General features: G+C 44.7%; 1 protein-coding gene across 1 annotated transcript in view; it reads right to left on the bottom strand.

The window, feature by feature from the left end:
• Positions 1-27,718, bottom strand: part of LOC115108211 (unconventional myosin-IXb-like) — a 96,401-nt gene that overhangs the window by 14,928 nt on the left and 53,755 nt on the right. Inside the window, 18 exon segments of the mRNA XM_029632284.2 lie at positions 142-267; positions 3,112-3,222; positions 4,629-4,709; positions 4,888-5,010; positions 7,053-7,092; positions 9,800-9,892; positions 10,912-10,987; positions 11,922-12,117; positions 12,324-12,465; positions 12,655-12,776; positions 12,900-13,034; positions 13,301-13,417; positions 13,556-13,645; positions 14,158-14,287; positions 14,597-14,697; positions 16,617-16,716; positions 17,847-17,909; positions 22,978-23,072. Coding sequence (XP_029488144.2) covers positions 142-267; positions 3,112-3,222; positions 4,629-4,709; positions 4,888-5,010; positions 7,053-7,092; positions 9,800-9,892; positions 10,912-10,987; positions 11,922-12,117; positions 12,324-12,465; positions 12,655-12,776; positions 12,900-13,034; positions 13,301-13,417; positions 13,556-13,645; positions 14,158-14,287; positions 14,597-14,697; positions 16,617-16,716; positions 17,847-17,909; positions 22,978-23,072 — 1,941 coding nt within the window.

Raw genomic sequence — 27,718 nt, forward strand, 5'->3', positions numbered from 1 at the left:
CTCTTTGGGGAACATAGGCTACCTGTTCATTTTCCTTATGCTAATAGTTTAGAAAGTAACACCACGATAGCCTATATCTTTAACTTATCATAGGAAAGTGAGGTTTCTGAGTAAAAAGAGTGAAGGAGCCGCTTGTCTAACCTTGGTTTTGCCTATCTGGTAGGTGGTGTGGTCTAGATTCATCCTCTGGAACAAGGCTGAGATGTCCTCTGGCTTGGAGGGTGTGGCGTTTTTGGGCAGCAGCACTCGGAATTGCTCGATGAATTCCTATTTATGGAAGGTACTTAGTTCATTGACCAACACAATCACAGATTTTCGTGAAATAGACAAACTACTTATTTGAAATTCACAACAGACACACACACAAAAAAATTGGGGTCCACCACATGACTTTGACCGCACAATTTTTTTCATAACACATTCTTGTCCAGTACACGATTTTCTTCATAATGAATTCCAATTTGTTGTTAGGGTCTTGGAATTACATGTTACGGTAATTGGCCACGCCAATGTACACGATCAGACATAACCATTGGAGGGGAGAGGGCAGGATTAGTGCATATCAGACAACTTTTTTTATCATGTGATTTGCGCACATGGGTTTGGGTTGCTAGACCTTCACGTTATACACACACATCCTCCCAGACCAAACTCCCTCCTATCATTTCTGTATAAAGTAACCTACTGCCTTTATCTGTGATTGAAGTGCACTGTATGCAAAATCGTGTGGTGGACAATTATTTTTGTACTTTTTTGTGTCCGCCATGAATTTCTACTTCACAATCATTTATGATAGTGGGTTACATTAAGACAGACAATGCCCAATAAATATTTTCCTTCTTATACTGAACAAAAATATAAACACAACATGTAACAATTTCAACAATTTTACTGAGTTACAGTTCATATAAGGAAATCAGTCAATTGAAATAAATGAAGCCCTAATTTGGTCACAGACACCTTAAAAAAACCTTTAAAAAAATACCAGTCAGCATCTGGTGTGACCATTTATTTACCTCATGCAGCATGACATTTCTCAGAGTTGATCAGGCTGTTGATTGTGGCCTGTGGAATGTTGCCCCAATCTTCAATTGCTGTGCGAAGACGCTGAATTTTGGTAGGAACTGGAACACTGTCGTACACGTCGATCCAGAACATAGCAAATTTGCTTAAGGGGTGACATGTCTGGTGAGTATGCAGGCCATGGAAGAACTGGGACATTTTCAGCTTCCAGTAATTGTGTACAGATCCTTGCGACATGGGGCCGTGCATTATCATGCTGAACCATGAGGTGATGGCAGCGAATGAATGGCATGAAAATAGGCATCTGGATCTTGTCACGGTATATCTGTGCATTCAAATTGCCATCAATCAAATGCCATTGTTTGCTTTCTGTAGCTTTACCTGACCATACCATGCCACCATGGGGCACTCTGTTCACACAACGCCATACACTGTCTGCCATCTGCCCGGTACAGTTGAAACCAAGATTCATCCATGAAGAGCACACTTCTCCAGCATGCCAATGGCCATTGAAGGTGAGAATACCAAACTGTAGTCAGGTCAAGACCCTGGTGAGTATGACAAGCAAGCAGGTGAGCTTTCCTGAGACGGTTTGAAAGTTTGTGCAGAAATTCTTCAGTTGTGCAAACCCACAATTTATCAGCTGTCAGGGTGGCTGGTCTCAGGCGATCCTGGAAGTGAAGAAGCCGGATGTGGAGGATCTGGGCTGGCATGGTTACACATGGTCTGCAGTTGTGAGGCCGGTTGGACTTACTGCCAAATTATCTAAAACAATGTTGGAGGTGGCTTATGGTAGAGAAATGAACATTCAATTATGTAGCAACAGCTCTGGTCGACATTACTGCAGTCCGCATGCCAATTGCACGCTCCCTCAAAACTTGGGACATCTGTGTTATTGTGTTGTGTGACAAAAACTGCACATTTTAGAGTAGCCTTTTATTGTTCCCAACACAAGGTGCACCTGTGTAATGATCATGCTATTTAATCAGCTTCTTGATGCAAGACACCTGTCAGGTGGATGGATAATTTTATTATTTAATTATTGTCCTCCTCCCAGAGCGCTAAGAACCTTGGCGTGATCCTGGACAACACCCTGTCGTTCTCAACTAACATCAAGGCGGTGGCCCGTTCTTGTAGGTTCATGCTCTACAACATCCGCAGAGTACGACCCTGCCTCACACAGGAAGCAGCGCAGGTCCTAATCCAGGCACTTGTCATCTCCCGTCTGGATTACTGTAACTCGCTGTTGGCTGGGCTCCCTGCCTGTGCCATTAAACCCCTACAACTCATCCAGAACGCCGCAGCCCGTCTGGTGTTCAACCTTCCCAAGTTCTCTCACGTCACCCCGCTCCTCCGCTCTCTCCACTGGCTTCCAGTTGAAGCTCGCATCCGCTACAAGACCATGGTGCTTGCCTACGGAGCTGTGAGGGGAACGGCACCTCAGTACCTCCAGGCTCTGATCAGGCCCTACACCCAAACAAGGGCACTGCGTTCATCCACCTCTGGCCTGCTCGCCTCCCTACCACTGAGGAAGTACAGTTCCTGCGCAGCCCAGTCAAAACTGTTCGCTGCTCTGGCCCCCCAATGGTGGAACAAACTCCCTCACGACGCCAGGACAGCGGAGTCAATCACCACCTTCCGGAGACACCTGAAACCCCACCTCTTTCAGGAATACCTAGGATAGGATAAAGTAATCCTTCTCACCCCCCTTAAAAGATTTAGATGCACTATTGTAAAGTGGCTGTTCCACTGGATGTCTTAAGGTGAACGCACCAATTTGTAAGTCGCTCTGGATAAGAGCGTCTGCTAAATGACTTAAATGTAATGTAAATGTAATAATCTTTGCAAGGGAGAAATGCTCACTAACACAGATGTAAACAAATATGTGCCCAAAATGTGAGAGAAATAAGCTTTTTGTGAGTATGGGCATGTTGCGTTTATACTTTTGTTCAGTATATATATATATATATATATATATATATATATATCAGAGTTACACAGTTAGCTATTGGTAAATAATCAACAACAGATATTGCTTCCTTCCCGGTGTCTGCTGGCTATCTGAGTCAGTGAACAGGTGCAGCGTACCTGGAAGGTGTACTTGGCTCCATAGCCAGACCTTCGGATGCGAACAGTCTCCAGCATGCCTGTGTAGCGCAGCTGCTGCAGCACCAGGGTCTCATTCAGACACATCTCCTTCTGTACACACACACACACACACACAGAACGTCGTTAGAGGAACGAACGCAATCATTTTCCTCATATTGGTTGTAAGTAGTAGACTCAATGTTCTTTATTTATGCATACCTATGTACGAATAACGTAATGTATAATAACTGATACCAATAATGTATAGATGCTCATGTGTTATAGATGACTCCTAATGGAACTGTACCATGTTTTACTATAACTGCTTTTAGTGTCACAAAACTATGAGTTGTCCACAACGTGGTTTTTAAAATCTGTATTTTGTATTGTCAACTACCGTATCATTGTGGATGGACACTTATAAAAAACGAAACTCCGACTCCGTTAACCTGTTGCTTCTACTCGGGACGCTTGCGTCCCAACTAGAGCTCTGGAAATGCAAATGCGCTACGCTAAATGCTAATAGTATTAGTTAAAACTCAAAAGTTCATTAAAATACACATGCAGGGTATCGAATTAAAGCTACACTCGTTGTGAATCCAGGCAACAAGTCAGATTTTTAAAATGCTTTTCGGCGAAAGCATGAGAAGCTATTATCTGATAGCATGCAACACCCCAAAAGACCCACAGGGGACGTAAACAAAATAATTAGCATTTCGGCGTTACACAAACCGCACAATAAAATAGAAAACATTCATTACATTCATTACCATCTTCTTTGTTGGCACTCCTAGATGTCCCATAAACACTATTTGGGTCTTTATTTCGATTAAATCGGTCCATATAAAGCCTAGATAGCGTTATATGTAGACTGTGTGATAAACGAAAAAAACATCGTTTCAAAACGTAACGTCATTTTTTAAAATTCAAAAAGTCGACGATAAACTTTCACAAAACACTTCGAAATACGTTTGTAATGCAACTTTAGGTATTAGTAAACGTTAATAAGCGATAAAATTTATCAGGAGGCGATGTAAAGATCATTAGCTGTCCGTCTGGAAAAATGTCCGGCTAGAAACTCAACGAAAATATCCGGTCCTAGAACGGAGGAGATACGGTGTCCTGTATGTGTTTGACCAAGAAAAAACTCGAAGGGAAATGACAAGACTCTAGACACCGTGTGGAAGCTGTAGGTACTGCAACCTCAGTCAATTAATTGTGGTTCACGTTTATCAATGGGTTCAAGTAGCGCATGGATATATTTTCCCATTTTCAGTGATCAGTTTTTCCTGTGCTTTTCGATGTAAATGCCGTTCTGGTAAAGCCACAGCAGTGATTTAACCAGTTTTTTAAACGTCTGAGTGTTTTCTATCCACACAGACTAAGCAAATGCATATACTATATTCCTGGCATGAGTAGCAGGGCGCTGAAATGTTGCGCGATTTTTAACAGAATGTTCAAAAAAGTAGAGGGTCGACTTAAGAGGTTAAAACATGTTTTTAGTGAAGTGACTTTACCTTCTCAGAGTTGGAGCGAATACAGCGGACGAAGAAGGGCTCTGCTCTGCCCAGATTCTCCAGCAGCTTTGTCAGAGACGTCTGTCAATGTAAAAGAGGTTTCATGTCAATTAAGACTTACCTCAACAAATAAACATTTCCCATGTTCTGCATCTGCATTGTATGAAGTTTGCATTGTGTGAAGTGTGGCTATGTATTTTCAGGTGTATGTATGTTAGTGGCTGCCTGGCTGCAGTATTTGCTGGTGAGATCAGCTGACCTGGAACTGAGCGCTGATGCTGGGGGTCTTCTTCTTCTTGTTGAGGTGATGCAGAGACTTGGTGGAGCGGTCGTGGATGGTCCGACCGACGATGAACTTCAGGGAGCGAGAGTCCAGCAGGCTCTAAGGAACAGCATCAACACCACAGAGTTCTAAACGTCTGCAGATAGCACAACAGTCTCATTGATACTCTCGGAGTTAAATGAAATGTTTTGAAGGAACAAGACCCTCACTGGCCAGTTTATTAGGTACACTCCACTACATTTTTAGTAAATACCTGTAGTCAACTTGTGCAATATGTTAGGAGATAAAGCAGATTGGGTTCTTCATTAAATCGGTCGGATTGGTTTACAATATTAAGCTTACTGTAGTTTCCAAGAACAGTTGAGCCAGTCACGTAGCTTATGCCTGCCCATATCATAAGCCCACCATGGGGCACTCTGTTCACAACGTTGAGATCAACAATCCACTCATCCACACAATGCCATACACATGGTCTGTAGTTGTGAGGCCGGTTGGATGTACTGCCAAATTCTCTGAAACAACGTTGGTGGCTAATGGTAGAGAAATTAACATTAAATTCTCTGGCAACAGTTGTGACACAAAACTGCACATTTTAGAGTGGCCTTTTATTGTCCCTAGCACAAGGTGCACCTGTGTAATGACCATGTCTTGATATGCCACACCTGTCAGGTCGATGGATTATCTTGGCAAATGAGAAATACTCACTATAAGGGATGTAAACAAATTTGAGAAAATATTTGAGAGAAATATGCTTTTTGTGCATATGGAAAATGTCTGATATTTTATTTCAGCTCATGAAACATGGGACCAACACTTTACATGTTGTGTTTATATTTTTGTTCAGTGTACATTAGTGAAACACATTCGGCAGAAAAAAAGCTTCATTTTCATTACATTAGAAGTGCAACACAATTTGGCTGGCAGAGCTACCAATGAAAAAGCAATATATTTTTTGCAAAAACAATGCATGGCAATCATATTTTATATTTATTATATAATGTAGCAGATACAATTCCTAATGTTTTGCTTAAAGCTAATCTTGCATTTTACCAGAGAAAAGTAGGATGGCTACACCGAGTCAGAGCGCTGTCTGTTGATAGATTGCCCGTTTTGCACTTCTCCACTCGGATGAGAATTCACACAAGCACAAAATCAGTCTGATGCCAAGCAGATATTACAATAATAAGCATTTTAGATCTGTTCACAAAACGCAGCAAGCTATTCCTTATGCGTTTTATATTTTGCTGTGTAAAAAAAACTAAGAATTCTGCATTAACGCGACCCCTAAGTTACTTTGCTTGTTATCCAAGTAAGTGGTTTAATTAATAAGGTGAAGGGGCATCATATTGTGTTAGCTTTCTGCCGTGCTTGAGTCAAAGCCCTTTGGGTGAGTTCTGTACAGATGCCACTGCCATCTTTTGATATCCTTGCGTTTTTTGTCCTCCGTTCTTGACCCATCTGCTCCTCCCCCATCTTCTCAGAGCAGGCAGGCCCGTTGCCCTAGCGACTCCAGCCTCCACACAGACACAGCGTGTACACATGCTGCTCCAGAGCCAGAGTACCGTTTTCCTTCTGACAAGCATGTCAAAACTTTGTTCATTTGCACAATGCAGCTCATTCACTTGTATTATGTCCAAACTCAAAAAAAATTACATTTGGTAGCTCCTACCTATATATGTATAATTTTATGAGCTGGATTGCCTGTCTTTGCAATTAGTTTATTCTCATTTGCGCTTGTTAACATATCTAGCTAGCAGCCTCCATGGAAATTCGCTATTACTTGTGCAAATGTTGTTAGCATTCTGGCAATAGACGGACAAATCTGGATAGCACCCAACCTTAGTGCGACAAACAACACACATCCAGTCAGTGGCAGTCCTGTGGGTGAAAACAGCTTGTTGATGAGGTCGAAGGAGAATGGCACGAATCGTGCACCCTAACAGGCGGGGCCACAAATAGTCAAATAACGGTGCAGTACCACAGTGGTGTGCAAAACGGCATCTCGGAACGTACAACTCGTCGATCCTCGTCACGGATGGGCTATTGCAGCAGATTCTCGGATTGTATATTATATTTATTTTTCAAATGACATTAATATAGGCGTGCACATAGCTGGCGTATGTATGATGTATGAAGTTTACCTTGGGTATGATCTGTTTCTGCTTCGCGTTCTTGTTTTTCCTGTGGGGAAGGGATAGGTTAGTGAGAGTGGCTCAGCTCAGAGACGTCGCTGAAAAGGTCTACGGGTGAGCATGGGGGCGAGCCGTGTTAGTATGGTGAGTCATGCTCAGTCAGTGAGGCGTGAGGGCTGGCACCTGGAGTATGGGTGGGATGACAAGGGCTGATGGAGGGAGGTTGCGGGATGGAGGAAGGGGGAACCTGGCCAACCAAAATCAGCCAGCCCGGCCGAGACCCATACGACCTATAGGATTACGAGACGTGTTCCCCCAGCTATCTTGTTTTCATCACTACATATAGAGCATTATATAAGCCTTCGGTTTATAGTGGAACTGTTGCCATGTCCCGACTACACTGCTTGACAGTGTGTTATTTGTGAGGTCAACACTCAACTTTTGTTTTGTTTGACTGTTGAAAATACTTGCATAGACTATACCCAACAACTATAGTTTTATATAAGATAAAAGAAACAATCATTTGTAACAAACTTTTACATTCTTTTTGACTTCACAGTCATAAACAGTTTCATCTAGAAGCCAATGCATTCAGGTGAGTAATGTCCTTGTTCATGCAGCAGCTGATATTCAAGCCATCAGTGCATCCTCAGCTTTTATCAAAGCCTCTGCATTTCCATTAAAACCCATATGGGAAAAAGCCTTGTTGCACTACAACATCAGCCTCATGCTAATCAACATCATATTGGGACCCAGTCTATCTGGGCCTTGCATTTCACTATCACGAGCAGCCTTGTGTTGTTGGGCATCGTTCTGCAAATAATTAGGATTCCTGTGAGGAGGTCTTTGTTCGTAGGTGCATTTTTCATGAGGTGTGGTCTCAAACAGCTAATTATCTAGCCTGTGTCTTCAACTGTCTGTCACGGGTTGAGAGCTTTAACAACCATGTGAGGTGAAGACATTTTTTTGTAGTCAAATCAGGTGTGCTAGTGCTGGAACAAAATGTGCAACTAAGGGGATGCCTCAAGAGGACTAAGGTTGAACACTGTTCGAGCTGGGTTGGACTTGCTAGGCCAAGCTGGGCTGGACTGAGCTGGAAGGGGCCAGGGCTACAGACTCACTGAAGGAGGTGTCGAGGGAACCGCAGGCGACCCCAGGACTGCAGCAGCTTGCGAGGGTCCTCACCATCCAGCTGCAAGTCCTTAATGGAGCTGATTATCTGGGCATGCATGTCCCTGATTCAACCCAGCAAGGGCCACAGTGGGTGAAGAGGACGGTGGGGAGGAGACGGGATGAGGGAGGGGTTGGGCACGGGGCATAAGGGGAGGGCAGGGGATGTAGGAACACCGCTGTTAGGACACCTCAAATGACAGAAAACCCCCCACCACCAAAGAACCCACTTCCAAAGAGAAACACACACAGAACCATTAGAGGTCTGAAGTCGAAAGCAAGTAAAAACTTCTGGTTAACATGTGGGACAATGCCACTTCAGTTCAGACCACCCAACCATTGCTGCAGTAGAAAGTGAGAGGTTGTGCACGGTGTGGATGTTCGCACACGCCATACTCCTGTAAGTAAGTATTGTGAGCATGCATTCCTGAATCAAAGCTTCAGTGGTTGACATCTTTTCTCCATGCTGGTGTTACGCTGCTGGCGACTGGGATTGGTTTTATACTGGTGGTAAACTGGGGTGGACTGGTGTTGTTAAGATGGCTGTTCCTCTGGATCCATGCATTACTGTACTTACCACTCTGAGCAATAAACCAAGGGAGGTCAGGCAGGAAGGGACGGGCCCATAAGGTACCATAGAAAAAACGGCCCCTAGACATGACGTCGTTAGAATTTTCAGGTCTGAAGGGACCAGATAGGGGGAAGCAGTATGGTGGAAACTCCCCCTAGCTAATCGAAAGCCTAGGTGGAGCTATACCCTATCATCTTTGCAAACACACAAGGGGTAGGGCCCTAAGGAAGGAGCTAGGGGTGGTTTAAACACAACTGCTCAGTTCCTCTCAGAGAATGCTCATATTAGAACGGGGGCTTTTGGTCCATTTAGAAACTACAATGATGCATTTCACTTTCTCCGTCGGCAATTGTTTATTACATTTCCGACCTCATCACTAGTACTCCAGGACCTGAGACGTATAGCACTTGCCCTGACCTGTTTCATTAACTAAACTTTACTACTACTGTTTATAGTGTGCACACGTTCTTAAAATGCTGTACTAACCATATGTTAGTGTGCCCAGCCTTTCCAGTTGTTTCCTCCCAGTAAATCAGTAGATTATCAGAGCAGGGCAGCACTAAGACCTTCCTGTGTTCTACATTAACAATAATAAACTAGGGTGTTGAGAGATTACCGTGGCCGAGAGATGAAGAGCGAAAGAAAGGGAGACGGTAACAAGAGCAATGTGGTGGAAAATAGAGAGCTAGAACGGGGGGGGAAGAGAATAAGAACAAGACGCAGCCTGTTGAGTATAAAGGAAAATGTTTGCCGTGTTTGATGTTTATATGAAGTATTTTTCTGTTGTCTGACTATGCATGTTTCATATTAGGACTTCCCTTTCCAAACTAAAGAAACCTATGCCTGCTGCAAACCTTCATGACGTAGAGTCTCTCGTGTATCTCTGACATGATGAATATGAGCAAACTCAGAGCGGGAATGAGCCAGAGGCTAACTGCCCGTAAAAACAACACTGTCCCTTCCTCCTGCTTGACCTCCCTCCATCCTTCTTCCTGCTCTCCTCCAGTCCACTTACTTCTTACTCTCATAGCTAGCAAAGATGTCTTCGAAGGCCTCTAGTGGGCGCTCGTCAGAGTGATCAAAGTAGAAATCGAGCATAGAAGCCCGTCTGTGGAGGGGAGAGAACAGCACACGGGGTCACCCAGGGGCAGGGGAGAAAACGCAGGGGCCAGGATGACATGAAGGAGGATTCATTCCACCATAGAGATATTATTGCATGGATTTGATTCTATGGATTTGACAGAGCTTGCGTCATACAAGCGACCAGGAAGCACACATGGGAGCCAACTGTTTCATTCAGTTCCATTTACCGGGGGACTAGTGGGAGTTCTATTTGGCTCCCAGTACAGATACACTTCCTGAACAATCTTGTGATTCATAATCATGATAACACTGTCTGATCCTGCTTCATGTAATCCTAGGCGCTGGGACACGGATCCAACGGTACGGGTGCTCACCCTTTCATTTGTCATCTTTGTGACAAATGGATTTCTTAAAAATACTTTTACAAATAAAATGGGGATTGATGACCAAATCACAACGTGTTCTCTGTGAGAGGCCCCCCAATCAGGGACTAGTAAGGGCCTTGTTATTGTAAGGCAAACTGATTTAAGTTATTCTGGTTCATCCTAAATACAAATCTTTGTCTTTATAGTATAGATTCAGTGAGATGACTTGGTCTTGGATCAAGGTAGTCGGGTTTGTGCATTTAAGTGGATTTCTGATGGAAGACTGCGACATTGCCCGTGGGCTTTAACGCCACAGGCACTCTGGTAGATTGTAATCACTGTGAACACCTGCCGTTGTGCCTCAGGGGAGAGAGAGAGAGAGAGAGAGAGAGAGAGAGAGAGACCCATCTGTCAATCATGACATCACACCCAAAACAGTAGAGGAAGATGGCCCATTTCACAACGCTACCAGAGTATGTCTCAATTTCCACATTAACATACTATCTAGTACGCATGGCGAGGGCCAGCCATTTTTTGTGACCTAACAGGAAAAACACACGAGGGCCCTATGCATGGGCAATACATCACTTCTTTCTAAGTGGTACAGAAATGTGGATACTGGGACAAATGTTTCCCTTCTTCCCTGTGTGTCCCTCTCTGTCAGAGGTCTGTGCCTTACCGGTACATCCTTTCTACAGGCGTGTTGGACCTCTGCAGCTCCCCCAAAGGAGTCCTGGAAGTGGGGCGCTGCACACCTGTTAAACACAAACCGACATCAGACACACATATAGGTTCTAAAAAGACTAAAAGACTGCACCGCATGACTCCTGCCTGTCAGAAATCAGAATAATCCAGTTGAGTCCTTCCAGGGGCCATTTCCCTGCTTTGTTTTTCCTTGATTCAATTTAATACCAATAATCCCTATAAAAATACCCTCTTACGTCAATGGGCCACTTTTCTCATCTAGTCAACACAACAAAACTTATCTGGCGGATAATGACTGAAGCTTGCAGGGAAAAACCTGACATTTCAAAAGCCTCATGTTTCCCCCCCAAGCCCTGCTAAACTAATTAAGCTAACACAAGTAAGCCTACTGCAATTATTGGTTACTGTGCATGTTACAGTTCAGGTAGTACAGTTCTAACTCTGAGACATGGCTGTAGACTCCTATAGTGTCTAAAGCATGTGTACACCTATACAATCAGCCGCCCACGCATTGTACCACTGCTCCCAGCTGTACACGCATTGTACCACTGCTCCCAGCTGTACACGCATTGTACCACTGCTCCCAGCTGTACACGCATTGTACCACTGCTCCCAGCTGTACACGCATTGTACCACTGCTCCCAGCTGTACACGCATTGTACCACTGCTCCCAGCTGTACACGCATTGTACCACTGCTCCCAGCTGTACACGCATTGTACCACTGCTCCCAGCCACTGCTCCCAGCTGTACACGCATTGTACCACTGCTCCCAGCTGTACACGTATTGTACCACTGCTCCCAGCTGTACACGTATTGTACCACTGCTCCCAGCTGTACACGTATTGTACCACTGCACCAGCTGTACACGTATTGTACCACTGCACCAGCTGTACACGTATTGTACTACTGCTCCAGCTGTACACGTATTGTACTACTGCTCCAGCTGTACACGTATTGTACTACTGCTCCAGCTGTACACGTACCTGCGGTCTTGGTGGCCCAGTGGCGTCCAGCCTCGTTGAAGGCAGCCATCCCCCTGATGGTGGCTCGCAGGATGCCCCAGCGGAACATGGCCACAGGGTCCATCCCGATCAGCTGACGCACGTAGGCTCGGTCACTGCTGCGCAGTAGAGCCACAATGTCTGGACGCATGTGGTCCGTATTCTTCTCCCGGAAGTCCTGCCAGGAGAGTCACAGGGAGACGGTTAAGGATGTTGAGGCCATTTTAGAGTCGCCGCTAAGATTATTAACGCACTGAACAATAATTAGATGTCAGTAACAATGAACAGTTACACAAATGCAAGAAGCCTCGCCCAACCCCCTAGACATTACATGATAGTAAACACGGAGTCTGACTATGTTGGTGGGTGGTTGTCCATCCCTACCTTGATCTGGTATTTGACTTTCCCAGCAAAGTGGTGGATGACAAAGGCAGGCTCCATCACAGGCGTGGGCACAAAGTACTTATTCTCCTGGTGCTGCTGCTTAAACTTGGCCAGCAGGGTCTTATCAGTGGCATGGGGGAAGCTGAAGAGCAGGAGAGAAAATAGAGGGCGTGAGAGAAGGAGAGGGGAGACGTATACCGTTTGAACCTGCATCTCATCTCAAATGTAATTTATTGCCGCTTACAGGCAACTATGTAGCAAAGCAAATCTTTAGGCTGCAGTCACTTCTGGCACATGGAGATCAACACATTGGGGGGGGTGATGTCCTTACTTGCTCTCCTCGTCCAGTAGGTACAGGAGACCAGTGGGCTTCTTGCTGATGAGGTGGATGCAGCCCACGTTGTCAGTGTAGTCTATGTTGTGCCAGGTGATGCCCTCCGCCTGGTACTCCTCCTGTAACGGACCAATAACACGGTCAGAGCTAAAGACATAGGATCAGCTCTGTTATACTGTCCTTATGGCACCATAGAGTCTGTGTTATTCTATTTCAATGAGGCACACCCAGGGCCAACTCGCCTGCTCAAGTTTGAAGATGTGCTGGTTGAAGTAATACTGAAGCTGCTCGTTTGCATAGTTGATACAGAACTGCTCAAAGCTGTTGGTCTCAAAGTCCTCAAAGCCAAATATGTCCAGGACCCCTATTGACAAACACTGGAACAGAACAAATACATACAGTAGATCAGTTCGAAATGTAGGTAAGATGGCCTAATAATGTCACCAATATCATACTAGAGCTCTGGTTAGTTCATTCTTTTTTTTTTGTCATTTGCGTAAAAATATACTTTTTTCCAGTTATTTCTGGGGAACTACCGACATGTCTGGCCTTGACAATGACGAAACATGGAGAGGGGAACTCTAAGCTGCATTCCTAGGTCTGTGCTGTGTGTGTGTGTGTGTGTGTGTGTGCGCTCTCTTACCGGGACAGATTCCTCCATGTCTTTCTTGTTGAGCAGGGCATGATTGATGCGCAGGACAATCCAGTTGAACAGTGCACTGTACAGAGACTTGGCCATGGAGTCTCTCGCAGTGATGGCCTGAGAGACAGAGAGAAGGGTGAATGGGAGTAGACCGACGCACAGGGAAAAGGAGACCAACGACGGCACACAATGATCCCGGGGAAGAAATCCAGCAAGATAATGATAGACTGATATTCAGGGCCTATGGTTGCCTACCTCACTGTGGCTGTAGGGCAGAATCAGCTTGTCATTGACTGTCACCGTTTTCCTCTTAGTTAGTGCCTCGACCAGCAACTCCTCTTCCACCTGGGAGGTCACACAGAGATGACATTACACTCACAATTCTCAAAGCTTGCGACATTACTAGGGACAGACCAAAAATACATACATTTAGTGGAGAGGAGGCTTCCTGTATAATCATTGGGGAGAACCAGGCTTCGTCAGTGGACAATAATAGAACACACTCACTGTTTGGGGATGAAACGGATAACCAGCCACATGTTCAGATTTTTACAATGCTCTAAACTCAACTACATTTGTCTTAGTGGACCATTAAGACAAATGTAGTTGGGCCCATTTTAGCTGTCTCCCTATAGCAGGGATACGTTTGTCATTTTAGATCATAATAAATTAACATGGGGCCTGATCCTAGATCAGCACTCCTACACTGAGACGCTTAGTGCGCAGGCCCCATTTCAAAAACGTTTTTTTTTTTTTGGCTGAATCAGTGTTCCCACAGATACTGCATCCCTCCAGGACCCAGAGTAAAGACTACTTGCTCATTGATGTGTAGACAAGAGCAGCAGAGCCATTGTTACCTTGAGCAGGTCTGAGAGGGTAGCCAGGACTTCCGGTGGTCCCACGTCCAGTCCCTCGTCTCGGCCTGTAGACGTCTGCCTGTACGTCACGTTGCCCAGGTACAAGATGGCCGACAGCACAGAGAAGATCCTGCAGCAGACAGGTGTCATTATCATAGAACCACAATGAATAGAACAGGCCTTCCTTCTACAGTATTTCTATTTTTTCTGCCATATTGGATGCACATGACTGCCAATTACTGGAACAACTGCATCAGAGGAAAGGGTTGTCTGGCTACGTTTGGGCAGGAGATTCAAGTGGATCCAAGTAACGCCAACCGACTACAGCATACGCAAATCTTTATGACCCATTTGCATTAGACAGCCATTTAATGGATCAAATGGGATGTGGTGCCCTTGAAGTAGTGGAGATTGACTGCCCATTGGCATGTTCACTCACTGTTTCTTAGTGGCAGACAGGAAGCCCACCATCTCCATGGCCTGCTGCAGCCTCTCAAAATCATGACGCAGGTCTTCTTCATCTTCGATCTTAAAGTTTTGCTGCACAGAGACAGGAGAATGGGGAGAGCGTTTCATTAACATGCAGCGCACATATGGGCAAGAAACTAGGAGAACAGACCATATGCAGGCCATTCACTGCATAACAATGACACCGCATACCAGGTTTACTACCAACTGAATCAGATGGGGAATGTTACCTTGAGCCAGTTCAAGTACAGGGAAAGAGATTATTAAGACATAGGGAACCCAGGAATAGAATGAGAATCAGGGTACAAAGGATAATACAGTTGAAGTCGGAAGTTTACATACACCTTGGCCAAATACATTTAAAATCAGTTTTTCACAATTCCTGACATTTAATCTGAGTACACACATTTCCTGACTTAGGTCAGTTAGGATCACCACTATTTTAAGAATGTGATGAAATGTCAGAATAATAGTAGAGAATTATTTATTTCAGCTTTTATTTCGTTCCTCACATTCCCAGTGGGTCAGAAGTTTACATACACTCAATTAGTATTTGGTAGCATTGCCTTTAAATTGTTTAACCTGGGTCAAACGTTTCGGGTAGCCTTCCACAAGCTTCCCACAATAAGTTGGGTGAATTTTGGCACATTCCTCCTGGCAGAGCTGGTAAAACAGAGTCAGGTTTGTAGGCCTCCTTGCTCGCACACACTTTTTCATGTTCTATAGGATTAAGGTCAGGGCTTTGTGATGGCCACTCAAATACCTTGACTTTGTTGTCCTTAAGCCATTTTGCCACAACTTCGGAAGTATTCTTGGGGTCATTGTCCATTTGGAAGACCAATATGCAACCAAGATTTAACATCCTGACTGATGTGCATATGTTGAAGCAACATCAAGACAATTCCCTCATGATGCCATCTATTTTGTGAATTGCACCAGTCCCTCCTGCAGCAAAGCACCCCCACAACATGATGCTGCCACCCCCGTGCTTCACAGTTGGGATGGTGTTTCTTCAGCTCGCAAGCCTCCCCCTTTTTCCTCCAAACATAACAATGGTCATTATGGCCAAACAGTTCTATTTTTGTTTCATCAGACCAGAGGACATTTCTCCATAAAGTACGATATTTGTCCCCATGTGCAGTTGCAAACTGTAGTCTGGCTTTTTTATGGTAGTTTTGGAGCAATGGCTTCTTCCTTGCTGAGCTGCCTTTCAGGTTATGTCAATATAGGACTCGTTTTACTGTGGATATAGATACTTTTGTACCCGTTTCCTCCAGCATCTCCACAAGATCCTTTGCTGTTCTTCTAGGATTGATTTGCACTTTTCGCACCAAAGTACGTTCACCTCTAGGAGACAGAACGCTTCTCCTTCCTGAGCAGTATGACGGTTGCGTGGTCCCATGGTGTTTATACTTGCGTACCGTTGTTTGTACAGATGAGCGTGGTACCTTCAGGCATTTGGAAATTGCGCCCAAGGATGAACCAGACTTGTGGAGGTCTAGAGTAGATGCCCTAACCGACTTGTCAAAACTATCGTATGTTAACAAGAAATTTGTGGAGTGGTAGAAAAACTAGTTTTAATGCCTCCAACCTAATTGTATGTAAACTTCTCAATGTAGTTAAGGGACGATAATAAAAAGGTACTGTACAGAAGAGAACACCGCAGAAAATCAGTACCTAGGGAACTAACTAATGGGGATGTGGCTCTAGATTTAGTAGTGGTGTATACAGTAACTGGATATATACTGCTTGAGGTAGAGAAATACATGTACTGTGCTAAGAAAAACATTACTAGTGTAGTGTCATTGTTGAGGGGCGGATGGCTCATAATAATGTCTGGAACGGAGCGAATGGCATCAAACACATGGAAACCATGTGTTTGATGTTGATACCTTTCCACTCCAGCCATTACCACTTGCCCGTCCTCCCAAATGAAGGTACCACCAACCTCTGTGTGTGTGTGTGTGTGTGTGTGTGTGTGTGTGTGGTACCTGCTTGAGGTAGAGGTAATCTTCAGGCTGCAGGAGTTTGAACTCCTTGCGCTCCTCCTCGGACGCTCCCACCAGTAGATAGTAAAACACATGGTAGTTCCTACAGGAACACAAAACCATGTTTAGTGCATTCAGTAAAATCTGTTTTGTGTGTGGATACAGTGTGGTTTTCGGCTTTTATTATTTGTTTGCTTTCATTATTTGGTGAAGGTGATATATTTTAAGGTGGCAATAAATAAATCATTCATTTAATTTAAAAAACGTGCTTCTTATATTGAGAAATAAATCACTTTTTATTGGTACACATACACATATTTAGCAGATGTCACTGTGGGTGTAGCGAAACACTTGTGTTCCTAGCACTCAGAAGTCAACACTGCGGTAGTATTAGTTTCCACCACCCAACATTGACTCTGTGTCTAAGGTGCAAGCCTAGTAATGAGCGGGAATGCAGCTATCAGTTGTTCCAGTCTTGCCATCAGGTGGCCGGTCAGCTTGCATTGTTGTAAAACCACACGGACATAATGAGTTTCCATGTTTACTACAGAGTCTCGCTGACATCACAGACACAGGCAGACGTGATCAAAACAGAAGCTCATTTCAACAGACGTGTTGGCATATGAGTAACATGAGTAGTGCATGATACTATAATACTACAACTCCTGTAATACTACAACTCAGACACATCTAGTGAGAACAAGGGTTCATTCTGTTTATAGGCTATACCAACCCTAACCAAAGCATTTGTAGTAGAAATAGTAGCACTTTTTAATTTACCTTTATTTAACTAGGCAAGTCAGTTAAGATCAAATTTTTATTTTCAATGACGGCCTAGGAACAGTGGGTTAACTGCCTGTTCAGGGGGCAGAACGACAGATTTGTACCTTGTCAGCTCGGGGATCCGAACTTGCAACCTTTCGGTTACTAGTCCAACGCTCTAACCACTAGGCTACGCTGCCGCCCCACTACGGTGCTAGTCACGGGTAAATAAAATATACATTTCATTTTTATTCCTCAAAAAAATACTCAGTTCACATATTGATGCAACTCTTTGGCACATTCTGGCTGGGTAAAAAGTTAGCTCTGTGTCTAGGCCCGAAAGTCACCCTTGGACATGGCATGTTAACTGAATATGAAAAAGGCACCCAGGGGATCGTCCCTCTGTTTGTACAGAGGGCCTCCACAGGTCAATAGGGGTCAAAGATCATGACCCCTGCTGTTGCCCTTTACCTCTCATTCTTTTCTCTGGAGACCAGGCGAGACTTCTCCAGGAGATACTTCTCTACGATTGCCCTGAGAATGAGAGAGAGAGGAGAGGGGCGAGGTGAAAGGGGAGAGGGGAGAGAGAATGAAAACATCAATCAAGTCACACGAGTTAGTCTGGTCCTTTCACTTGGCTCTGTGTCTCGTGTTCGTGTGTACGTGCGTGCACGGGCGAGTTCATGTGTAAGGGTCGTAAAAGCGGGATGGTAGTGACTGAGGAGGAGGGGAAGCAAAGGCAGATGGTCAGTGGAACAATAAAGACTTGAACAAAGAGTCCAGATATGGACAGCCTTAGCGGGGTGCATAGTGGCATGCTCATGTTAACGTGCATCAAAATAGCCACTACGAGCAAGAGTTTGAAACTGCTCTAATTAAATTTCAGGCATATGGAAAACATTAAGCTAATCTTCCTGTTTATTGACAAACTAAAAATAGAGTGTCAGGGCGATGGCTGAGTGGTGTGTGTATATTAACCCCTTACATTCGTGGAAATTGGCCTACATGGATAGGGCCAAATTGAAATGTTTCTAGCAGAATAACTATAAAAAGCATACATACCATGGTACCAATTGAAAGGGAAACACTTGATGGGGAAAATGATCAGACCAACAGTTCACCTGACAAGACTGAATCTAAAGTATTACACTTGATTTTGTGCATTTTTACATATCCTGTACTTTTCACAGCATTTATCAGTATAACATAAGAGTAGTCATTGAAATTGGGGTAGGTGGTACAAGATAATAAAAAACTAGGGTTTGAGTGAGGTCTAACTAGTGTCTCCAAGTGGCCACACACCTCTCCAAACTGGGCACAGTTCCTAAGTCATTTCAGTACACTTATGATTCAAGGAGAGAGCCTTCAAATATAAGGTGCTTTTAGCTCTTCTAGCCTTGCCATTGAGGAAGTGAAGCAAGCACAGTTTTGTTTGGAACACAGCCCTGCGTCCCCACCGGCACACAATTACTGTCGTTGTTTACGCAATCCAAAAAACATTTCATTATAAATCTCAATCTGGGTCCGGTGGGCATCATGGCTAGCTAAGTTATAAAATACGATCTTATAGTGTTATGCTTTCAAAAAGGCACTTCAGACCGTCAGACCGATTGTAAATTTTGGTCCGCACAGAATGGAGTCGTGAGTGCATTCACGTGCGTGTTCCACGGCTACTTTTCTGCACAATACAAACAAACACAGGCTCATTGTATTCAGGACAACCCAGGCTATAATGCATGTCATCCTCGCAACTGTGGAGCAAACAGTGATCATCAAGGTTGATACTGTAAATGACATGAGTTTTCAAAACATGGAAATGAGAAGTACACATTTGGACTTCTAGGTGTGTGGTTTTGCTTGTACGACGTCAAGCGGTATTCATTATAATCCTCAACGTCTCATCTTTCGGAACACAGACTCCTCTCGACTTAGAGAATTTCCCCACACTCTGATAACAAATGAGGAAAAGTAGCGCAATTAGCAGGCCTTTTCCTCATTTGTGGCATCTTCCTGTTACACGTGCGGTGCTCAAGTTTATAACGTCCGTTAGTCAAAACCCATACAGGGCTGTGGAGCGGAAAACCTGAGCTCTGACATGTATAGCATGTTATCGTACAGCCACTGTGTTCCAATGTAGGCACTTCTCAAAGACAATCTGGCATTTTCAACTGTTTACAGGATGACAGGTGCTGTGAGTGGCAAGGGTTAACACTAGTAGCTCAGGCAGGCAGAATGCCCAGTGCTGGGCATGGAAACTTCACTAACTGGCCCGCTGTCTCTTTATAGAGCTGATCTAATAAAAAGCAATGCCAGGCCAGAATGTGCACTAATGCATTACCACAACCAAGCTAAGGGGCTACTGCCTATGATATATTATCTTCATCATTAAGGTCCATATGCAATGCAGACACACTATGACCGATACAGACAGACACACAGTTCAAGACCAGACTATGGATATTGGATAGATCCTCAAACTAAGAAGCCACTCCAGGTATCACAGTGAGTCTAATCTCCAAATCCCAGGCAGTGAAAGCTAGTGAGATCCAGTGAGCCAGCTAGACTAATGCGGCGCTGAGCGATAGAACCAGAATCATTTAGCAGAGGCCCTTGTGAAGAACGATTTACAGGAGCAATAAGGGCACAGATTTTTCACCTACATGGATCAGGATTCGAACCGGTTACTGGCCCAACACTCTTAAATCACTACGCTACAGTACATGCTTTCCTCTGCTGCTCCTTTCACTGCTGCTCAGCAAGCCATTGTTCAGCAGAATGTCAGCACTGTCTAGCTGTAATCAATGGCTTCGGACTGACAGACCGAGACCCTCAACTACAAGCATAACAAGCTCAACCAGCACTACTACAGCTCAGCCACTGAAGTCTCAATGGCAACATTTCAGCCATCGATATTCAATTACTTTGAGCCCTCTCAAGCTAAACAATTCAATAAAAAGCTATGTGTCCCTGTTTTAGGTTGCCTGACAACTCAAACTAAATTATTCCGCTGCTCTATGTTCGCTACATACTTCAGTTTGACACTGCCATCGTCGAAGTCGTTTGTGGTGCTGCAGGATTGTTGAGAATACAGATTATTTATGTTCAAAAGGTTAATCCACCCAGGACTCCTCCATGTACATTGAGGAATATAGATGGTCAGTCACAGGCTTCATTAGGAAATGTATTGATGTTTTACCCACAACAACAATCCAGACATGCCACAACCAAAAAGCCTAGATGAACGGAGATATCCGTACAATGGTGAGAGCCCGTACTGCAGCATTCAATGTCAGCAAAATGAACCCTGATGACTTGGTGGTGCGCGACATGTACAAGGAAAGCAGGTATGAGCTTCGCAAATCCATTAGGGACGCATAAAGACCATACAGACTCTTGAATTGATGTTCGAGAACTCAGACCCGCGTCACATATGGCAAGGACTACAAGGGCAAATCCAGCCGTGCGGTGCCCACCGAAGGCTCCCTCTCAGAAGCACTTAACACTTTCTATGCTCACTCCCTGCTCCAGACGACCAGGTGCTTTTGCTCTCAGAGGCCGACATGAAGAAAACTCAAGACTTGAATGCTCACATAGCCGCTGGCCCAGGTGGCATCCCTGGCCAAAAAAAAGTGACATGCCCAAATGACTATCACCCCTCAGTGTGTGCTGACCAGCTGGCGGGCATCTTTTCAGACATCTTGAACCTGTCCCAGGCTATAGTCCAACTGCTTCAAGACCACCACCATTGTCCCAGTGACCAAGAAAAAAAATAATAAATGTGACATGCTCAAATGACTATCACCCCGTCACACTCACCTCTGTCATTATGGAGTGCTTCAAAAGGCTGGTCATGGCACACAAGGCCAGCGTGCTAGGCACACTGGACCCAATAATTTGCCTACAGAGCGCCAACAGATTCACGGAAAATGCCATTTCTATCACTATTCACACAGCCATAACGCAATAACTCCTGTGTGAGAATGCTTTTCATTGACTACAGTTCAGCATTCAACATTATTGTTAACTCCAAGCTCAACACCAAGCTCAGAAACCTGGGTCTGGACACCACCCTCTGCAACTGGATCCTGGACTTCCTGATGGGTAGACCACAGGCAGAGAGGACTCGCAGCACCCCCTCCACACTCTCTTAACACAGGGGCCCCCCAGGGGTGTGTCCTCAGTCCTCTGCTGTACAATGTACACCAACGACTGCGTGACATTTCACAAAATTTGGCATGCCGCCCCAGGGTCCTCTCCAAATACTACCGCCGTGCCATGACCATTTGAATCATTGCCTGGTACGGGATTTGCTTGGTCCACGAACGCAAGGCCCAGTACATCACTGGCACGCAGCATCAAGGACCCCATACACAAGCTGTTCTCTCCCTTACCGGCAGGCTGACTGTATAGGAGCAGGAGGTCTGAAACCGTCTCAGGGCCTGTTGGTTTCTACAAGCCATCAGACTGCTGAACACTTGAACTGACCACCTGCTTTGATTCTCCTCACCTTAGCACACATGCACTCACTCATGCACACATCTACTTGGACATACATTCATGCCACACACACACCTGCTGCTACCAGACTCTTATTATACTGCTCAGTTTATGCACTGCCCCCCATTCACCCCCTTCCCCAATACAAGTGTAAATATTGGACTATAAAATGGTGCCTTGTATTATACTTACGCTAAAATCTTTATTCTATTCTACTGAGCTAATGACTTTGTTCCTATTCTTATCTTTTATCATTTCTTATTGGTGTTGCATTGTCAAGAAGGAACATGCAAGTGAGCATTTAGTTGGATCATCCACTATGACGAATAAAACTAGGTGACGTCAAAATGAGTGGCGTTGTACAAAACAAAGTCATCAGTGATTGGATCATCTCTAACCAATCACTGTCTCAAAGCCAATGACGCATTTTCAAAACATCGCTTTACCAACGTGTTTTCTGGCTCTGGCCCAACCCATTGGTCTCAAGGGCCAATCAGAATGGTTAGAATGTGTTTCTGTTCTGAAAATCGTCGGGAGACTCAGATGCATTGCGGAGAAGAATGTAACGTCTATGGGCATGGTGTAGCGTTTGTAATATCTTCACTGAAACGTTTAGGAGCAGCACCTCTGTTAGAGAGGAAATGACAGAGCAGAGCAGTGTGTGACGCAGGCGGTAACCAGAGAGACTGCAGGCAGAGAGAGGGAGGCTCTGCTTTAACTTGGGCCAGCAGGCTTCAAACAGAAACAACCTAAGACAACTAATACACTTCTCACTAGCCTTGTATGGTATGATGGAAGTAACAGCCGCAGTCTGCTGTCACGGAGGTTTCTGCTAGTCACATTACAGTTCTACTGAATTTCAACGGTAACTGCCTTGTGGCTGCCTTTGAGAGCCGGTGTGTGAGTGTGCTGATGAGGATGTTGTTTGTGTTGAAGGGGCAGAGTACGGTGTGGGTGTGTGTTATAAAGTTTTACAAACATACTCAGGAACATCCACACAGGAGGAATGTAGTGTGTGTGTTTACAGGGTTACTCAGACAGACAGAGACAAGAGGATTGACTGTGTCATCACAACACACAGTGTGGGCCAACGGTCAGTACTTACCCTCTCACCACCCCGCTCTCCAAGTAGTTGACCTGGATGAACTTCCCAAAACGGCTGGAGTTGTTGTTGTGGGCCGTCTTGGCATTCCCAAACGCCTGGTAGAAAGAGACCGAGAGAGAGGTCGAGATGGTTACGTTCACTGTGTGGACCATAAAATGAGTCTAGTTAAGAAATAGGAATAACTACACTTATGCTAATACTGGGGCTATTAGAAGCTGCCAATGTTACCAACAACAGTCTGCTCAGAATGACAACACACGGGCCTCAGAGTCCAGAAGTCAACACTAAATGAAAACAGCAGCTGAGAGACGGGGGGGGGACTCCTCACTTTCCCTCCCTGCCCCCTCCTTCTCTCTTGCAGAAGTCCAGGGGATGACACTAGGCCAGTGAGACTGCTGAGGGTATGGGGAGACTTAGGTCTAGAAGCCTCCCCCCAGCCGGGGACACAAACCCAGCCCTGCCACCAGTCTGAATGGGGAGCCCTGTTCGCGCACACAGGCAACAAAAGGCAGCCACAGGGGAAGTTGAGTCAGTGCATTTTAAATAGGAGCCACATTGTACAGGGAGCAGTCTGAATTTGATACAGTGGTGGTTGAATAGATTTAGAGGGGAGCAGGTCCTCAAAGAGGGGGTAAGATTCCTTACAGTGAACCGTTGACCCATTTCCACTGTTCCAATAGACTGGCTGCCTGGGTATTATGCAGTCTTTACCTATTGCTCAATTTATGAGCAGAAATACACTCACTATATCAACTTAAGCTCCAGGATGAGTGCTGCTGGAAGAATAATAAACTACATTTTTTGAGGGCACAGAAAAGAGTTGGAACTTTATGAAAATAACTAAAACTTGAAGCAAATAGAGTGTAGACGCAGGAGTTGACAGTGGGGAGACGAAAAGTCTGTCTGAAATGTCGTCATCCATGGCCAGGATTATGTGGTTTAACATGAACCTGTTGGACTCCTCTTTCCCAGGAGACTGTATCCTCATGCTAGTGTGTGTCAATGTATGGTTGTGTGTGTTACTGAGGGGGCGATCACATTGACACAGGGCCAGGTTAATTAAGGCACTGTCAGCTGGCATTGACCGCCCATCCGTCTGAATGGTGCCTAGTGTTGTCAAACGGTTGTCCCAGGGTGAAGGCTAGCAGACCCTGGGAACGCTCCCCTGTGCTCAGCCTCTCTGCCATGGAAGGAATGCTAAAATGTGTCACAGCACCATTCACATTCAAACAGCCCTCTATGCAGCCTTTGTGATTGGTTGAGAGGCACATCAGTTAAGAGGAAGTAGCTCAACGGCTTTGCTACCCAAGCAAAGCGAAATAAAGGCTGACCCCCCTTTTTTTGTTAAATGGAGAAAGAGAGGGTTAAGAGAAAGCAGATGGAGAGAGAGCAAGGGGATTGGGGGAACAGAGCGAAGAAAAGCAAAGGTAGAAGATCGAAAGAGGAAGAAAAAGGAGGGAGAGATGATTTTAAGATTCCACAGTGTTAAGCGAGAGTGTACACACACATTTAATATACGACGCCTGACTGTCTTGACTGGCTCCTTTTTCTAGCGTTCCCTGGCAGCCGGCCCCCCTGTATATTTCCACTACAGAAGCCCAAGGCTCAGTTCCCCATTCAGTCCCTTAGCGGGCCACCTCAGACTCTTACCACTTCTCCTTACTAATCACAGCCTTACACGCTAATCGTCATTGTACGGACAGGCATCTCAGAAGAAAGATCCTTGGTTTAAATGACTGATATTTGTTTCCCAGTATCACCGCCAGGCTCTGACCTCACAACCACTTGGCTACATGCACAATAGATTCCTAAGCTGCTTATTTATTACGACGAACATTTCCACATTCATAGGAAATGCATTGACACTAAGAATCAGGCTCTATCTGCATAACCTATAACTGGAGGCTGATATGTGATAGCACCAATATGGTAACACCACAACAACCAAAATGGTACTTACAAGAATAATGACAAAACACTAAATTACAAGGCCAATAAATAAATAAATATATATACACACACACACAGTGCCTTGGGAAAGTATTCAGACCCATTGACTTTTTCCACATTATGTGAGACATTCTAAAATGGACTAAATAAAACATCTCAGCCATCTACACACAACACCCCATAATGATAAAGCGAAAACAGGTTGGATTATTTTTAATAAATTTGCAAAAATTAACAAATACCTTATTTACATAAGTATTGAGACCCTTTGCAATGAGACTCAAAATTGAGCTCGTGCATCCTGTTTCCATTGCTCATCCTTGAGATGTTTCTACAACATTTCCACACAAGGTAAATTCAATTGATTGGACATGGTTTGGAAAGGCACACACCTGTCTATATAAGGTCCCACAGATGTGCATGTCAGAGCAAAAACCAAGCCATGAGGTCAAACAAATTGGCCGTAGAGCTCTGAGACAGGATTGTGTCGAGGTACAGATCTGAAGAATGGTAGCAAAAACCATCTATGCAGCATTGAAGGTCCCCAAGAACACAGTGGCCTCCATCATTCTTAAATGAAAGAAGTTTGTAAACACCAAGACACTTCCTAGAGCTGGCTGCCCGGCCAAGCCGAGCAATCGGGGGAGAAAGGCCTTGGTCAGGGAGGTGACCAAGAACCCGATGCTCACTCTGACAGAGCAAGATGGGAGAACCTAACAGAAGGTCAACCATCTCATCAGCACTCCACCAAATCAGGCCTTTATGGTAGAGTGGCCAGACGGAAGCCACTCCTCACTAAAAGGCACATGACACACCCTCGCTGGAGTTTGCCAAAAGGCAGCTAAAGGACTCAGACCATGAGAAACAAGATTTTCTGGTCTGATGACACCAAGATGGAACTCTTTCCGGAATGTCAAGCGTCATGTCTGGAGGAAACCTGGCACCATGGGTGGCAGCATCATGCTGTGGGGATGTTTTTCAGCGGCATGGACTGGGAGACTATTCAGGATCGCGGGAAAGATGAATGGAGAAAAGTACAGAGATCTTTGATGAAGTCCTGAGCACTCTGGAGCAGGTTCTCAGACTGGGACGAAGGTTACCCATCCAACAGGAAATGACCCTGAGCACACAGCCAAGACAACGCAGGAGTAGCTTCGGGACCAGTCTCTGAAAGTCCTTGAGTGGGCCAGCCAGAGCCGGGAATTCAACCTGATCGAACATCCCTAGAGAAACCTGAAAATAGCTGTGCAGCAATACTCCCCAGTCAACCTGACAGAGCTTGGGAGGATCTGCAGAGAAGAACAGGAGAAACTCCCCAAATACAGGTGTGCCAAGCTTGTAGCATCATACCCAAGAATAGGAGAGGCTGTAATTTCTGCCAAAGGTGCTTCAACAAAGTACTGCGTAAAGGGTCTGAATACTTATGTAAATGTGAAATTTCAGTATTACATTTGAATAAATTTGCAAAATATTTATTTAACAAATGAATAACAAGTTTTTGTTTTGTGTGTATTTTATGCCCCCCTCATCAATTTCATCCATTTTAGAAAAGGCTGTAACTTAGCAAAAATGTGGAAAAGTCAAGGGGTCAGAATGCCTGCATGCCGGCTCCCCACACACTTAACCAGTCCAAAGTTGACACACCTACTCATTCAAGGGTTTTTCTTTATTTTTTACTATGTTCTACATTGTAGAATAATAGTGAAGACATCAACATTATGAAATACATATGGAATCATGTAGTAACCAAATAAGTGTTAAATCAAAAGATTGTATATTTGAGATTCTTCAAAGTAGCCACCCTTTGCCTTGATGACACCTTTGCACACACTTGGCATTCTCTCAACCAGCTTCATGAGGTAGTCACCTGGAAAGCCTTTCAATTAACAGGTGTGCCTTGTTAAATGGTCTTTTACCAAATAGGGCAAACTCCACATTATGGCAAGAACAGCTCAAATAAGCAAAGAGAAACAACAGTCCATCATTACTTTAAGACATGAAGGTCAGTCAATCTAGAGAATTTAAAGAACTTGCAAAGTTTCCTCAAGTTCAGTTCATCTCTGCTGCAGACAATAAATTCATTACTCGCCAGCCTCAGAAAACGCAGCCCAAATAAATGCTTCAGAGTTCAAGTAACAGACGCATCAGAGACTGCGTGAATCAGGCCTTCATGGTCGAATTACTGCAACACCAAGAGACTTGCTTGGGCCAAGAAGCACGAGCTATGAAACACAAGCAGTCCTTTGGTCTGATGAGTCCAAATTTGAGATTTTTGGTTCCAACCACCGTGTATTTGTGAGACTCAAGAGTAGGTGAACGGATGATCTCCGCATGTGTGGTTCCCACTGTGAAACAGAGGTGGTGGTGTGATGGTGCTTTGCTGGTGCCATGGTCTGATTTATTTAAAATTCAAGGCACACTTAACCAGCATGGCTACCACAGCATTCTGCAGCGATACACCATCCCATCTGGTTTGTGCTTAGTGGGAGGATCATTTGTTTTCAACAGGACAATGACCCAACACACCTCCAGGCTGTGTAAGGGCTATTTGACCAAGAAGGAGAGTGGTGAGTGCTGCATCAGATGACCTGGCCTCCACAAATCACCCGACCTCAACCCAAGTGAGATGGTTTGGGAGGACCGCAGAGTGAAGGAAAAGCATTCCAGGTGGAGCTGGTTGAGACAATGCCAAGAGTGTGCAACGCTGTCATCAAGGCAAAGGGTGGCTACTTTGAAGAATCTCAAAATATATTTTGAAATGTTTAACACTTTTGGTTACTAAATGATTCCA

This window comes from Oncorhynchus nerka, linkage group LG24 (assembly GCF_034236695.1).
Source record: "Oncorhynchus nerka isolate Pitt River linkage group LG24, Oner_Uvic_2.0, whole genome shotgun sequence".
NCBI lineage: Eukaryota > Metazoa > Chordata > Actinopteri > Salmoniformes > Salmonidae > Oncorhynchus > Oncorhynchus nerka.